The 17,430-nt window shown below is 34.1% G+C and overlaps 1 protein-coding gene across 4 annotated transcripts in view; it reads right to left on the bottom strand.

The window, feature by feature from the left end:
• GRM8 (glutamate metabotropic receptor 8) overlaps positions 1-17,430 on the bottom strand; it is a 346,560-nt gene that overhangs the window by 39,692 nt on the left and 289,438 nt on the right. For all 4 annotated transcript variants that reach the window (XM_084495137.1, XM_084495138.1, XM_084495139.1 and 1 more), the window contains one exon: positions 6,252-7,187. In XM_084495137.1, coding sequence (XP_084351263.1) covers positions 6,252-7,187 — 936 coding nt within the window. The remainder of the gene's footprint in view (positions 1-6,251; positions 7,188-17,430) is intronic.

Here is a 17,430-nt window from a genome sequence, read left to right on the forward strand (position 1 = left end):
AAATTAACAGAATAAAAAATAGTTTATTGTTTAGAAGCTCAAATTTATATCTGATATTCAGAGTCCAGACCTCTTAATGACAACAAATTATAAAATTTTTGTTTCTATTTGCAACTGCTTTTTAAACTTTCCTGATATTCCACACTTTGAATTTAAAAATGGCATTTTGTAGACACAATATAGCTTTCTCCACCTGAACTCTGAGATGATGTGAATCAGCTCTCTTCTAAAAACTATCTAGCTCTTTTTATGCAGTAATGTGCTCGAGATATGATATACAGTGTGTAGCTGATTACAGTATCTAAGTCAGAGTATCTTATCAACATGGATACAAATAGGAACTCTTTATAAATGCTACAAAAACAGAAATACTATGTGTTGTACGTAAATCAGAAACTGTAGTGTATAACAAAGTTTTGTATGCAGAAAGGGAGGCAGTTGTGTCTATGTTGTGCATAATCGTGCACAATTCACAATCAAATTAAATTATCAAAATAAGACTGAATTATATTTAAGTGAGTAGAGCTCAAGACATCTTTTTGTACAAGAGACCAACTTGGCTGACTACAGCACTCCCTTCTGAGTTCTTAGTTAATTCTCTTTTACTGCAGTTTAGATAATTACGGAATAGTATATATCAACTTCTAAGTTATTACTTGTTACAAGGGCTGGTCAGAAATATTAAAGTTTTCAGATGAAAGTTTTCTGACATTAAAGTTTGGTGACAGTTAAGAGTCACTTGTGACCATTTTCACCTTAAGAAATTTGGAACAGCACAAAAGTTGTGAAATAATCCTGTTTCAAAACAGCTTTGCTTACCAAATTCAATTCCTACTCAAAACCAAAGAAAAACCTGAAACTAAAAAAAGCTTTCTAAATGTTCACAATATTCTAAATGACTCAGGTCATCTCTTTTGTCTCTATTATTAACAAATAAACATTTTCCATAGTCTAGTCTTCAGTTTTGATTCTAGAAGCAAGAGGACAGCTTTATCTACAAAAATACTTATGGAATAGATTGCCATACAGTGACTTTTAAAATAAAAGAGGATCTATATTTTTAAGTGGTTTCTCATTGGAGGTAACTTCTGCAGTTTACCTGGACACATCAGAGTAGTATAACTACAGCTTTGCTCTTTCACACCAGCTTGTGGAAGTCTGGGAAGTGAAAAATAGATTTACAAGGGTGCTGAAACCATTATTTGTTCAGACAAAGGATGAAACCAGCAATGTCCACAGTACTGAATAAATTCACCAGCAGGAGAGAAACATGCTGTCTAGAGGATAAGTAAGGAATGAAGCATTTCCCTCACATCAGGGAAGGGAGCAGAAGAGTGGATGGGAAATTGCAACTCAGTCCTACCCTTTTCACATGTTTTTTTCTGAACCTGCTTCTAAATCAGAACAAAGCCCTAATTTCTTATGAGGATTAGGAAAATCCTATGGAAATAATCAAATTTAGAAATAATTTAGCTTGTGAAACATTTATGTCTGAAAAAAAAAAAATGAAACAAGAAAACATAATGAAGAACTTCCCCCTTCTTAACATGTTATTTCCAGTGAGATGTAGGGAGGTTCCTAACAAACAATCTGGTGCTTTTTATCTGATTTCCAACTTTCCAAAACATGCAAACATTCAAGTAATTATAGTTTTGTAATAGTCCTTCAGGTCCTCCCACAATCTAAAGATTTGGAGAAAAATCAGCAACAGCACAGAAATTGTTTCATACAATGATAAACTATGAAATGTGTAAAGTATTATTTCAGCAGTCTTCTAACTTTGGATCCTGTAGAAATCAAAAATAAAAAATGTTCCAAATATCCCTCTAAAGAGACACTAAAGATTCTAGCTTAATTAAGTCAAATATTATTCATGAAATGAAAGAAATACTAACATGATAAGCTGCCTTTCTTTATTTTTGCCTGTGATGTGTGCTGCTTGGACTACCTGCAGAGACAGATCTCTGAACACGATCGGAATTAGAAGAGAATGCTTTGAGGTGAAGAAAAGGCTCGATGCAGTCTGCTTCATTAACACAGCCTGAGGCATCATTAAGACGCTTTGTTTTCTTACTGTCACAGGAATACAGTTAGCCAAGAATTCATAATAATTGCAAATAAATAAATAAATACATACATACATAAATAAGGGACTTTTTCTAAATTCTGTGGAAATGTGGGGGAAGCTAGGGGTTTCTAGCCGAATTCTCATTAGTAGGTTTTGGCTGGTTGGTTGGTTGGTTGGTTGGTTGGGTGGGTGGCTGGTAGGGTTGTTTGTTGTGTTCTTTTTATGCTAAAGGATATATCTTATTCGACTAATGGAACCATTTTGCTCTCCCACACAGAAATTAGTATCTTCCTCTTGATAACTACAGCAGTTGCTTACAAGTCAAATTAATATTGGTATAATTGGGATACTCTTAGAAGTGTTTCTACCTTCTTTCAATGTTACTAACAGCTAAGATCCACTTGATCAGCAAATCCAAGATTAAATTAGTTACTATAGTAAGATGATAAAGATAATAACTTATCAGATTAACTGGAAAATGTGGTAAAATTTATCTCCTTTACTAGATCACACCTTACAATTGCTTCCAGGGGGAGGAGAAGGCAGAAATCTTACAGTATTTTCTATGATCCTCTTTCCTTAAAGGAAAGTACAACCTGTTTTCTTTCACAGTATGGGAAGCAAGTATTCATCTTCTCATTCAAAACACAGTATTTCCAGGTTAATAATAATCAATGGTGTCTGTATTATCTGTGAATGAACATGATTTATCCACCTGTCAAAACTGGTAAAAGGAAGAAAATTAAACTAGTTCTGTTTGTCAAATGGGGATGTAGTTCAAATAGCCATCTATCCTCAGATGGTTTTTGTGCAGTCTACTGTTGTAACTTAATTTTACCTAGAGGTTCACCAAACATCTGTTTTAATCACTCAGCTAATTTAACTCTCTTTTTCTGTGGCATTCCAGTCATCATGACATCTTAGATATCTCTATTCCAGATGATTCCAATACTAAAGTGCTTTGCCATGCACATGTGCAGATGGAGGCTTACATTGACAGAAGGCTTTCTCACAGAAATTCACTCCTTTTCCTCTAAAGAACCTCACAGACATTTATGCAAGTCTTTAAAAAAAAAAAACAAAAACAAAAAAAAAGATGTTTTATGATTTAGGAATAAATTTTTAATTTGGTTCTATGATGCACTGGAATAATCTGTAATTTTTAGTGTTTTGGTGGTGGTGGTGGTGGTGGTGGTGGTGGTGGTGGTTTTGTTTTTGTTTTTTCTTAATAGCAGCTGTCAAAACTGGCCAGATCATGAATGGACAAAATCATGAATTAGACAAAAAAAATCAAATGGGATTTAAAAGTCAACACTATTATTCTTCTCTGTAGAACATCTACAGAAATAACAACCTAAAAATGCCATGTTTAGTGATTCTTCTAATTATTATTATTAAGACTAAGGACAAACAATAAATGTGAAGATCCATAAAAGCCAGCAAGCTTGGGTTATGCAGCAATATACTTATTTGCATGCCCTTCGTCAAGCACATTTGAAGTTTGACATACACCTACACTCAATGGCTGAACTTGTACCAAATGTATTCTTTGCATTCTATCCAGAATCTCCTAGCAGCTATATATTTTAGGGAACTTATCCAATGACCACTAATGGTAAAGTTAAAATTTCCATAATGACCTATGGATTTTGGATCCAGACACCTGTATTTAGCATTTAATGATCCTATTTTTTTCATTTATCAGTGGAAATATCCTGACAGTGAAATAAAAATAAAAGTTCCTCAAAGCATTTTCTACTTAATCTGTACTCACAGAATAGTTAATTAAGTAAACATAACCTCTCTTCCCAAATATGCAAAACTTCTGCTATTGTTATAAAACCGAAGTGCACCAAAACATTTTTGAGAACGTTTAACTATTCAGACAGAAATGTGTTGAAACTTAATAGCACAATGAAATGCTAGTTGGAAGTACACCTGGCTTGTAGTGAATGCTATGTTAAATTTTATTAGTCAACATTTCAAAAAACGAATCATTACTTTAAAAGAGTATTTTAAGTTCCTGAACTTATTGCTCAGTTCTCTCTAAACAAACTCAAGCCATAAAAAGAAGGATACTAAAATCAACTGCAAGATTAACTTCAAAGTGAGTGAGTAAGCTTTGAAGAAAAGTCTGTTTATTTTTTAATTAATTTCTTTCATCTTTAGAAAAGATCATAGGATCATTGAATTATTTAGAGTGGAAAATACCTCCAAAATTATCATGATATCAAATTTAAAATAAGATATCCTATACTGTATTAGTTTGTTTTAAAAATGCTTCTTTCAGTGTTGATTAACTGAAAAACCTGCAAGTGAGTTTGAGTATATTCAATGTATATATGTGTGCACTACCCTATTATATTTTTTCCTGTTCAGATAAACAATTAATTGTATGACTGCATGAGCTATTATGATGATGTCTGTAAGACTGTGTGGAAACATGCTTTTATTTGCAGCCAAAAGTAGAAGCACTCTGAAAAGAATTATTTGAATTACAAAACTACTGTATTAGCATATTAATTTGCTTTTTTCTTCCTGAAAGTTATCCGAAGAATAACAAATCATTTGTAAAAAAAAAAAAAAAAAAAAAAAAAAGCAACTAAGAAGTGAAATTTGGTGTAGAAGCTGTGCAATTTAGTATAATTTGTGCATTCAGTCTTGGATTTCATAAGAGAAATGCAAAAGAGGTGTTCATTAATCTTGTCTTTAGTGGTCAAAACCAAATCATTCTTTACTACAAGCTAAAGTGAAACACTGGTGTAAATCACTAAATCACAGTGTAAATCAGAGGTGTAAATCACAGCAGTGTAAAACCTCACTGCCTAGTATCCAGCCAAGTAATATTTCTGTGTTTCAATACTCAGAAATACATTTGTATTTCTATAGGTACTTGCCATAAAATTTACTGCCCCAAGCTGTTAAAACATAAACTGTGTGTGACTTAACCAAAAACATACACACACAAATTCAACATTTATGGTCAATGCATCTGAACATATTTTCATATATCAGACTTTTAAAATCCTTAGTAACTGTATCTATAATATGCCATTACTTTGGTACTTGTTTCTCTTGACTTAATCCAAAAGGCCATGGAAATTAAGCCTGATGCAATTCAGTAAGCCTGTTTACCTCATTTTTTAGTGAGGAAAATGTGGGGTTTTTTTGTTTGTTTGTTTGCTTGTTTGTTTTCTGCCACACTGCCTTCCCCTCATGATCCTTCTGTTTGAATTAACAGGTGTTTTATGAAGCTATTCGGACCTATTCTTTAATTCTGCAGGTATGAGTGTCATCAGAACCACAAACGTGTTAAAACTTTGAACTACTACAAGAGGATACATGCTGACTTTTCCAATTGAATTAATTAAACTAAAAATATAAACTTAAAAACACTTTAAAAATCACCTGTTAGAAAAAAAAAGGAAAAGAGATTATGAAAAGAACTGATGACTTTCCTATTTTATTGTATTCCAAACCTTGCAGATTTGCAGTTTTGAAGATTGATGTTGCTATTATTGCTCTTTCCTACCTAACTTGTCATCTTCACTACTATCAGCTGAATACAAACCCACACAGTCAACATTTATCTCTGTCTTCCCATTAGAACTAAGAGCAGTAGAGTTAACTGACTGATGTGTTTTGCAGGGTTTACCATGACTGATATCAGGAAAGAATCATGCCAACTGAAAGAGGAATAACAGATATCATAGTATGCAATGTTGAATTTCTCATTAAAGCATCAGGAAAATATTTTCTTTCTCTTCTGCAACAATAACTAGTGATTTGTGCTTTAAATTATTTCACATATACTTAATTCACTCTTCCTAACAAAGAGAACAAAGATTTATAGTGCTTCATGTAACAGGCTGGAGCATCACAGAAGGATAGTAATAAGCATAAGAAATGCTAATTTAATGTAAGTACATAGTGAGAGTATTTTTATTTTCTCACTACATTATTACATTATTAGGACAACCGTACTACAATCACATAAAGTAACTTGTGTTAAAATGCAATCTACCATTTGAATCATATATTTTATTATTTCTGAATTCTGAGATTCTGTTCACAATTAGCATTCAGAATTACTAGTTTGTAAGTGAAAATATTTTACTGTTAAAAGTATTGCAAAACAAAAATAAAGAGAGGACAGTAATTGATTTGTAAACTTATAACTTACCTTCTCTGCTGATTGAGCTGTGCCAAAAAAGATTGGAATGAAAGCTAACCAAATTATGCAGGTTGTGTACATAGTAAATCCAATGGGTTTTGCTTCATTGAAGGTCTCTGGAACCCCTCTTGTTTTAATAGCATAAACAGTGCATGTGACCATCAAGAGAATACTGTATCCAAGGGAACAAATGAGAGAAAGATCTGAAATGTCACATTTGAGAACTCCCCTGGCATTTTCTGGTTCAAGTGTCCTCTGTTCTCCATAGTCTACTATGGTATGTGGTGGATCGACAGCAAACCAGATGAAGACTCCAATAAGCTGCAAGGATATGAGGCTGAAAGTGATCACCAGCTGGGAAGCTGGACTAATAAATTTGGGAGCTGTGACTGATTTTTTCCCCTGTTCAAATATTCTGTGAATTCTGTTTGTTTTGGTAAGCAAGGCAGCATAGCTGAAACACATACCAAGTCCTAGAAAGATCCTCCGAAATGAGCAGATCACTGTATCAGGACTTGCAATCATTAAAAATGTGATGGAATAACAGAGAAAAATCCCAGTCAAGAGCACGTAACTGAGCTCCCGTCCAGAGGCCCTGACAATCGGCGTATCATTGTACCGGACAAATGTCACGATGACGAAGGTTGTGGCAATAATACCAAGGATAGCTATGAAGACAGGCACAATGGCCCATGGGGAATGCCACTCCAGTTTGATTATAGGGATAAGCTGGCAATCAGTACGATTGGCGTTCGGTCTCTTATTGATTGGGCACAGCTCACAGTTGAATTCGTCCACCTGGTAGTGGTACCCTTCACAGCGTTCGCAGTGCCAGCAGCAGGGCACCCCCTTCACAGTTTTCTTTCTTTCCCCAGCTTTACAGGGCAGGCTGCAGACAGATGCTGGATGAGTGTGTTCTCTATTAGCCCACTGCATGTCTTCTACCTGTGGGTATAAAAAATTAATGAGCTTTCTATTTTCCCTCATTTATAATATCCTAATCCTGGCCACAGGTTTGTCATAAATCACTACATGCTGACAGTACAAATACAGTTTACCATAATAAGAAACCTGTTTCTTTCCCTTGTATTGACTTTATGAAAGCGTTAAATGATTGTGCCCAATAAATCATTCATGCCACAGGCTTGATGAGTGTCATTAGTTTCTATTTACCTCTTTACTGCTGACCAAATTGACATCTGTAAGGATATTTATTGACTCCAGGCTAGTTTGAAAGCAAAAAGCCCTGTACACAGCACTTTAAAAGTTAATCATATGCAAATATAAATACCACTAGTTCTCAAACATTTAATTACAAAATAAGGCTACGTGAGTTTCAAATAAGTTTCTGGTACAGTGAAGAAATAGATTGAAATCTCCTTGCATCAGCTCTAGCAGAACAAAAAGTGCCAGAAAAAAGATCTATGCACAGGAAATGGAATGCCACCTCTTCCAAGAATGTGAGTATTTTATACTTCTTCACTTTCTAGGTCTTGAAATTCAAAAGAGAGTTTTCTTTTCATTTCTAGAAGATAAAAATGAGCATACAGTGCTTTCTGAATAGTAATGCAAAAATATGTCATGGCTACACTTTAGATCTGATTTAAAAATTCCAAGGTTCTTTTTGTAGCACTAAACAGATGCACACAATGCAATCTTGCTTTTGAAATCACAGATTTATCCATAGTAGAACCTTAATAAAATACATTTTTGTTTGTTTGGTTGGTTGGTTGTTTTTTATCCCCTTGCCTATTCTTCCTGATTACCTTCCCTCCCCCCAATAAAATCTGTATAGATTATTATAATCCATTATAATAATAATTAATAATAAATCCGTTAATGGATTTATATCCATCCAGCAATATATCTGAAAATTATCGCTCAATTTGGTCACAGCTCTCCCTAGCCCACCCGTAGCAACATTGTGTTCTGCAAGAGATCACCCTGACTGAACCAGAACAGCTTGCAGAGCAAGGAATTGCTTATAGGCACCATATTCACACTGTTTTACTCCCATGTTCCACCTTTTATGCCTTTATTAGGTGGTAAATACTCAAGGATGAAAGACTTGCCTTGTTCTTGCCTATTAAGTACTTAGCACTTTTATTCAATTTAGAGCATTTATTTATAAGTGAAACAGCAGTAACAAAACTTCACGTGTCAGGACTGTTTTCAGTTCATTCTGGAGAAGGACAGAATGGGGACAGCTTATCGAGTGGGATAATTTTGGCCTTAAAGATTTATTTTTCCAGCAGTTTTTCGACAGATTTGAGAGAAAATCTCAGTGTAACATCACTGGCCCCATTTGCCTTCCTGAAAGAGTCAGTGCACTGGTCGCAGTACCATGTAGGGTGAATAAAACTGAACATCCAGTGATTATCTAAAAAGAAAACACTCAAGTAATTAACTTCGTAAAAAGCATAAGAATAATCCAACGTCATGAAATAGCTTTGTTAGAGCCCTAGCAGATCACTTGACATTTTAAGAAAACATTCACCTGTTACAATCTGTTACAATCTCTGGGTTTTAATCACTGAAATTCTTAAAGCCTGCATAACCCCTAATGTTTCATCTACTACACAAGAGAGAAGGCATGTTATGATGAAATCTGTGACATCTGAGACATATTCTCCCTTCACAGAGTTGTTAGGAGAATAAATACATCAAAGCTTGTGATTTGGTCAGATACTTTGATAATGGGGTAACATGAGGCCATGGCTGTGTGGGTAAATTTGGGATGACTCAAAACGGAACAGTACTGCCTATTTGCCAGATTATAGCACACAATACAAAATCACCAGGAGAATACTTAGCACCTGTTCCAGCATAAAGTTAGAGTGTCATGGACAGGCAATATCTAGGCTGGCAGAAAGCCTGATAGGATAAAGCTAAAGTGTCCGATTTTTTAATACATATCAATTAGAAAAGTGAGCTCATACTTGATCAATATTTAATACCATGAGGCTAAAGTGTTTATCTAGCATTAAGCATGCTAGAACCACTTTTACTATACTGTGAATCCACAGTTTAGATAGGTAGAAAGAGTTCCTTTGTGTCTCTTAGAGATTCTATTCTAATAAAATAAATAAATAAATTAATTAATTTAAAAAAAAAAAAAACACACACACAAAAAAATTATTCCACAACTACTTGTGATATCGTACACTTCTGTCTTAACTGTGCTTTAATTAACTTAAAACAGACGTAAAAAATCCTGGTTGGAAATACATTAGAGTGCCTAAGGTTCCAGTGGCAACAACTGAAAACAATTTCCTGTCTCAGAAGGTCACTGGTAAAGATTTATATTGATTTTTTATTCAAATACATCCAACACATGATCTACAGAAGAAATATCTTCCAGCATGGCAATATAGGGTTATTAATGTTGAAAAAGTCACCAGCTTAACAAACTTGACACTTTTTTAAAATGAATTACGAAAACAAACATGATTAGCTGTTACAAATGGAACAATTCAAACGAGAGTTGGCTCTCCAAGTGTAAAAACATTCTAAAACAGTGTAGAGAGTGTAGAGAATAATCAGGGTGAATGGCTGGTGAAGGTGCATTTTACACTGCATACAAGTGACGTCTTAATAATGGTCCTGTTTGTATGGCTTTTTTTAGTCAAAACCTATAGTGATTTTTAGGCTGACCTACATTTCTGAAAAGGCTCTTAACAAAAATTTTGAGTTCTTGCTCATTACTTTTTTATCCCGTTTTCAAAGAAGGAGAAGAAACCTTCCTAAGAAACATTGGACAGTGTTTGAAATTAGAGATCACCTTTAAGATGTTTGCAGTTCTTAGAAAATTCTGGCAGTGTAGGATTTTAACTCTGAAAGTAGGTACAAAGATGTAATTCCCCCTTTATACCACTTTGAATTCCCTCTTTATACTACTTTGTGGGGTCCTCCCATGAACCAAGCTACATTAAAAAGCAAAGTAACATAGTAAGAGCCAATCTGTGGAGCTCAGGTGTTGGCTCTGAAGACATATTGGTCTTGTTGGTCAGTATTTGAAATTAGAGACTGGGAAGGTAATATCGGGCTAATTCTGGCCTGGTTGAGTGGACGGAAGCCCTGGTAATGATTATAGAAGACTAATGTCCTTCTGGAGAGTATCTTCTGTTTTCATTTCAGCCAAAAGCAATTCAGTTCACGTAGCCTGAGACCCACTCCACAATATGAGCAAGTGTGCTAAGTGGGAATAATTAGCAGATTCATTTCAAGGCAGACTCTTTAAGGAAACCAAAATGCTAATGTGTATACACCCTCAGACTGCTACTTAGACCCTACTGTGACAGAGGCAGAGGAAAGGGCAGAGGAAACTATAACAGAGTGAACACTGCTTACTTTTATTATGTCTGGGTAGATCTGGTAAGGGTCTCTGTATATGCAGCAATTAAATACTGAAAAGTCATGCTACTTCTGGTCATCTGATTCATTCCCAGCTACCTATAACCCACAGCACTCCTTGCCTTTAATGTATTTTTTAACTATTGTTTTGTATAATAGGAATTTGATAAGGAAATCTAGTACAAGACTTAATTATAAAAATATATATATATAAAAATAAATAACAATTAAAAAAAAAACAAAAAAAAAAAACAAAAAAAAAAAAAACAAAACACTTAAAGCTCTATCAGTTTTTCCAGTCATTGAATGTATATATGAAGGACCTGGATTCCTGAACCTGTGCAGAAGATTCAACTATGTCATTATTTTCCTATGCGTAGGTTATAGCACTGTTGTTATCACTTTGAGATTAACTTTAGACAATAAATGATAATAGAAACTGTTAAGATACAAGAAAGAGGAAAATCATCTGAATGCCTATAATTGCCATCAAATTCAAAGGGAGTTTCTGGATGCTCAGCCTCCTTTGAAAATCTGATTTTTTTTTTATTTAAAAGTAAACATTTCACAGTGGAACTTTCAAAAGTGCCAATGGGAACATTTCAATCCAGTTAATTAATTTAAATGGGAGATATCTGCCATATCTGTTTAAGTGCTTTTGATAATCCCACTATGGTTCCATCTGCAGTTTTCAACACCTAAATAATTCAGAAAACCTACACCAAGGTGACCTAGAAGCTTAAATGTTACAAAGCTAACTTCAGAAGAGCTTAATTTTAGACACACAAAGAAGAAAAGGCTACAAGAAAAAAAAAAAAAAAAAAAAAAAAAAAAAAGCAATATATAGGTAGGTTTGTTTGTTTGTTTATTTATTTATTTTTGACATTGCAGTAAACTTGTTCTGCAGCACTTCAGCCCTCACTGATCAAAATCTCTGGGTCTTCAACAGCCTTTACACTGCTTAGCCCTTGCTAGGGCTGGATGACTCTCAGATCTTTAAGTAGCCTTAGGTAAACTTAGACTCTAGAAGACTTCATCACCTTCATTTTCATGTAACATCTGCCAGCTGCTTTTGACTACAGTGTGAAATATGACAAGATTAAGTCCAGTGTAAAATACATCTGAATTTATTGTGTAGGTCAGATAGACTGGATTGGCTAGCTCTGTATTTACTATTAATAATTACATAAACATAATTATTAATTTTACATGAGTAGCTCCTCTGAATTTGGAAAGTGATAGATTGATGCGTTATCATGGAGCACCTCACTTTGGCCTACTATGAGTTACCGTTTTCTACTATTACTATATTTACTGAAGTGAAAACATCAAAAAGAGTGTGACAGCATGTCTGTAAGACACATACGAATTTTCTACAAAATGCATCATGACACAAAAAAAGAATGGCTTCATTGCTATTTAAATAGGCATAAAAATCATCCCTATATGAGTTATATGCCTGATGGAGTCGCAATTTGCTTTAATTTGCAGCCCTAAGGTTTGCAGTTCACTAAATCATCAAAACACAGAGGAAATGCCATTTCATATCAAAATTGAGTAAACACCTCCATCCTTCATAAGCATCACAATTACAATTTTCTCTAATATCTAATAATAAAGCTAAAAATTAATGATTCAAGAAATGGGTTCAAACAAGATGAGATTTACATGACACTGTACAAGAAGTACATTTACATTCCTGGCACCTATGTTCCTCCAATAATCAAACAACTCATTCATTTAGCAATGCCCTCAGAAACCAAAGGAGATTGATAAAAATTGCTGCTAATAGGTCACATACAAATTCTGAACCATTTACGTATACAAAAAAAATTATGTTTTCCATTTGAGATCATGAAATAATTTATCACTTACTTCAGCAATGAGTGATTATACAAAGCATTTGACAAACCTCACAGAATTTTTATCAAGGACTTTGCTGGGTAGTTTGTTATTTATTTATTTTTTGGATTATGTTGTATCATTAACTGCAGGAATTCCATTTTTGAAACCTTATCTCAGAGCTAAAAAATTATTTTAAAAATTAAAAATACATGCTTAGGAATATTATTTTAATGAACAGAATTATACAAGATCTGGATAGAAGAATGCAAATAGTGCATTCTGCCAGAATTATGAGAACAGGCTAACATGTTATTTGGTAGTCAGTAAGCCAAGACCTTCAGAATCACCAAAGTTCTCACATACCACTTCATATGGTTTTTAATACATGTTCAGATTCTCAGTTATAAAAATGACAAAGAACTGAAATATTGCCTGCAGCTGTTACTAAGAGTTGCATTTATTTCTGTCTCAAATTTGTGGAATTATTTCTCTTCTGACAAAAAGGTTTATCAGAGGAGCATAGCAAATGAATGAATTAGGGCAATTTAGTCTAATATTTAGCTTTTGAATTGTCTAATGCATCTATTCTCACAGTAAAAGTTCAAGTCTCTAATGTACCTTGTCCAATCAAGTCATCTGAACCATCACATACCAGAATTAAACTGCAACTGGTTCAACTAAAGTGAATTCATTATGAGCCTAAATGTAATGATCATTGCATTCAGTCTGCCAGCTAAATTTTATCCCCCTAGAGAAAAGCTGAGTATACTTACAGACTAAATTTACAAATATTTAAGCAGGCATGTGCAGAAAGGAAATAAGTCATGGACAAAAAAATATGATAATAAAAAAAAGCAAGCAAACAAGAAAATAATAATAATAATAATTATATAAAAAAAAAACTATTAGAATGAATCCAGATTGTCAATGGCAGTAACAGATCACTAACAGTAACAAAATTGCTATAATTCCTTAGAATTATTTACCTCACTTCTACCATTATTTACCATGTACAGATGTTTTCCTAAAAACTGAGATGTCTTTTTCTGGAATTTGAGGCACAGATGTTCCTAAATGTTTGCAAAGAACATGAGATCATATTCTTGGTTTTACCACAAACCAGTTGAAAATTAATGTATTTGAATATCAGACACATTTGAAGAAGAGTCTGAGAAGCTTGATCATATGCAATAACTGTGAAAGTATCAGGAAGGAAGGCAATATTTATATTTGAAAGCAGTGCTACAGAATGGTTACACAGCTTTGGTCTCTTACGCTGTTTGCTTAGAGTTAGCCCATACAGCTCTGATACAATCTGACTTTCTTGGTGACCTTGGGCACATTACTTAACCTGCTTGAACCTCAGCTTTGCAGTTGGCTGGAGGGAAGCTGTCATACATGTAAGAGTGGAGACATTCTGCATGTAAGTTTAAAATGTGGGTGAAATGTTTAAGTAGGGATGTTATATTTTCTGAATCTCAGTGATGCCAGGGACTAAACTGATCTCTCAGGTCTGAAAGGGCTTTTGACCAGTAAATATTTATACTTTAGAAATCACGATTAAAACTTATTTTTGCTTTTAAAAGTGAGCAATATTTTTCAAAGAAGTTACATCAGAAACATTACAACAATTCTGTTTCTTCAGTATGTCAGAATCTTTCTTGTCATTTTCAGCTTCCAAGAAATGCAGTATCCCCAATCTGTGGAATTACCAAAGCTAAGAGAATTCATTTTTAATGTTCTATCCACATTAACAGGTCATTATCAACTAAGGAAAACAAGCAAACAAACAAACAAATAAATAAAATTAACTGCAGGATGCTGTGAGATGATACTTGTAAAGAGAAAATAGCGTAAACGTTTTTCATAATCAAAAAGAAAGGGTTACATACTAGCACACACTCAGTGTGCTGAGACTATAAGAAAATAACCTCACTAGTTAAATTATATAAGTCATGCCTACTGAATATAAAAGAGCATACTGTGGAAACTGTAAACAGGGAATAATCATACTACTGTATCATAATATACAGAGAATAGTGCTACAGAATCTTTAAACTTTAAAATGCTAGTCTTTGAATAGATCAGGATCTGTTTGCATACAATATTATTCTCTAACTGTAGTTTGGCAGGTACTTACAGGCTCTGGAAGTACTGACCCTAACAAACCCCTGATATACAGGTCAGAGCTGAAATATATTCCCTTTGTTGATTTGCCAGACATCAGACTTAGTAATGTGCATGGAGTACACGGAAAACCACTTTTTATTCTCAGGTGCTTTGGGAAGTAGACTGGCACAAAATGCAGTGATTAGCAGGTCATCAAGTACACAGCTACTGTTCCTGCACAGTGCAACTATTAGGTGGAAATTTACAGCAAACTGGTAGGCACTTCTGTTCAGTACAAGCAAGATAATTTTTCTTCTTTATAAGCATGAATCTTAGGTGCTACTATTAAAGCACCTGCCTCTGGAGATAGGTTCTTTATTTTCAAATGAGACTAAGACCTCCCCCTCCTCCCAATCATTTACTTAATAGTTCTATGACACAGAAATATCCTATTCAAAATAACATCAGCAGACTTCACATTTTTGGACGTACTTTGCAAGGTCTATTGGTCTATATTTCAAAAATATATGATTATTATGAAAGGATCAGACTGCAAATCAAGTTTTCAAATTTATACTTTATGCAGACTATTTTCACATAGACAATTTCTATTGCATATAATTACCCAGAGCTCCTCACTATCCCTACATGTACTTGGCATGCACTTGGAGAGATTTTAATGAGCATTTTGATGTTCTATTCCTATATACCTTATGATGCACATGCAAGAACTGAAGCCATTATATGCTACTAAAAGCAGACTGAGCCATAACTTTGCTTATAATAAGCCAGGTTTAAAAAAATCTTATTATTATTATTATTAATATCAATAATAATGATAATAAGAATTATTAATAATAATAATACTTTTTAAGGAAAAAATCCATCTTTGTGCTTTTTTTTTTTTTTTTTGTCAAGTGGTAGGTCTTGACCAGTACTATGTCCATTTGAACCACAAGGTTTGGAGACAATTTTTCTTGTAGATCATGCAGAAATAGTTTGTATGCGTACCTCAGAAATTTAGTGCTTTGAGAAAAGGATCTCAGTTCTGGCAAAAAATTCCTTAACATCATTTTCCATGTACCTGGGGAATATTCACAGCTCTGCCCAAGGTCCATGCTATTACTAGTTTAACAGTCTAGTTGCATTTCTTGATAAAGCTTTGTTCCATAACAAATTTGTTCCCTACCAAACCTATTGCTTTTATCACCTCATTTAATGTTTGAGTCCAAGTCTGGAGCTCCAATTTGTCAGATGCCTTTCATTCCCATTGCTGCTCAGATTCTCCCTCACTTCACAGCAAACTGAAGGATTTAAGCACACCTACCATTCGACTTTAAAGGACTCTCATATAGACTTTTTTTTTTCTTTTAATTTTAAGTCACTGGCTAATTCATTGAAGAAATCCCAATTTCCAATAAAAAAGCCACCATTACATGGTTTTAATCACTGGGGAAATTCTGTCCCCAAACACTTGCATGATGGCCTACTTCATAGGTACATGACATTAAAAACCACAGGACTAACTCCCCCAGATTTAAACCAGCCCTGTAACTTCAATAAAGTTATGCCAACAAAATCATGGGCCCTTACACGTATTTAATATACTTAAGAAGACAATTTATAACCCCTTTTCTTATCTTTAATGTATATTATTTTAAACTATAAAATAACCAATCATAAAAATATTGCAAATATTTCCATTGAAGCATGAGTGGCAGCAAGAGAGAAAGCACAAAAGTAATAATTCCACTCCCAAATAATAACAGGAAATAGAACTGGAAGATCATCTTATGAGCCTCAAGCTCTGAAAAGTGTTTCAGTGAAGTGAAGCACCTGAAATTTTGATCAAAGTTGCCCTCACCTCAGATGCTCTGTACCATAATTGACTGTGACAGAGAAACAGACAAGCTTCAATGAAATTTAGGGATCACGTTTTTTTCCTGTCTGATGAGAAGCAGCACTATACCTAAACCATTCCTGACATATTTGTCTAACCTGTTTTTAAGAAAAAGTTAATGTGTGTTGTACCTGCTACCCTGAAGCACTTCAGAGTCCTAACCATTGACATGTAGATTTTGACTTTTCTTTAAGGTAGCTTCCTCTGTAATAGTTCATGCTGCCTTTGCCAACTCCATTTAGTGAACAGTCAGATCTTTCAAATATAACTATTTTGAATTTTCAGCACTACATAAATGAAGGAAAATCATCAGAAAGATAGGCCCTTTAAACACAGATCCATCCAGGTTACAATATCACATATACAAAGTCTGAAAGTCTGAGCTAGTTCAGAACCAGCAGCCAACAGACTGTTTTATACTGAGATTTTCAACAACAGGGCAGGAGCTCTCTGTCAAACCTATGTTGAAGCTTAGGCTGAAGAGTCAATTGGACATTCTGTGGAGAGACAGTGATCTGGGAGGAAAAAAAACAAGCATGTTGAAGAAGTTTAAACTAGATAAGATATTATCCAATGCATTTACTAAGGGAAATAAAATTAAAAACAAACAAACAAACAAACAACAACAACAAAAAACACTTGAAATTAAGTAAAGAAAGGCAAACATTCAAAATTATGTACTTTCAAGACAGGGATTTTCACATGGACCGAGCGTATTGAGATTTATTCTATGATACTTAAAGAACTAACTGATGAGATAGAAAACTACTGAGACTTTACAAGGAAGTATGCAAAACTTGGAAATAAAGAGTTTATCGTTAGAAAATGGGAGAAATGAAGCCAGGGAGTTATCAACCACTTAGTTTAACTTGAATTCCCAGAAAAATCCTGAAAGAAATAAAACAAACATATTTTGAAAACAGAAAACAAACAAACAAGACAAATAGCAGTCAGCAGGGATCTGTCAACAATAAGCTGTCA

This window comes from Aythya ferina, assembly GCF_964211825.1.
Source record: "Aythya ferina genome assembly, chromosome: 1".
NCBI classification, from domain to species: domain Eukaryota; kingdom Metazoa; phylum Chordata; class Aves; order Anseriformes; family Anatidae; genus Aythya; species Aythya ferina.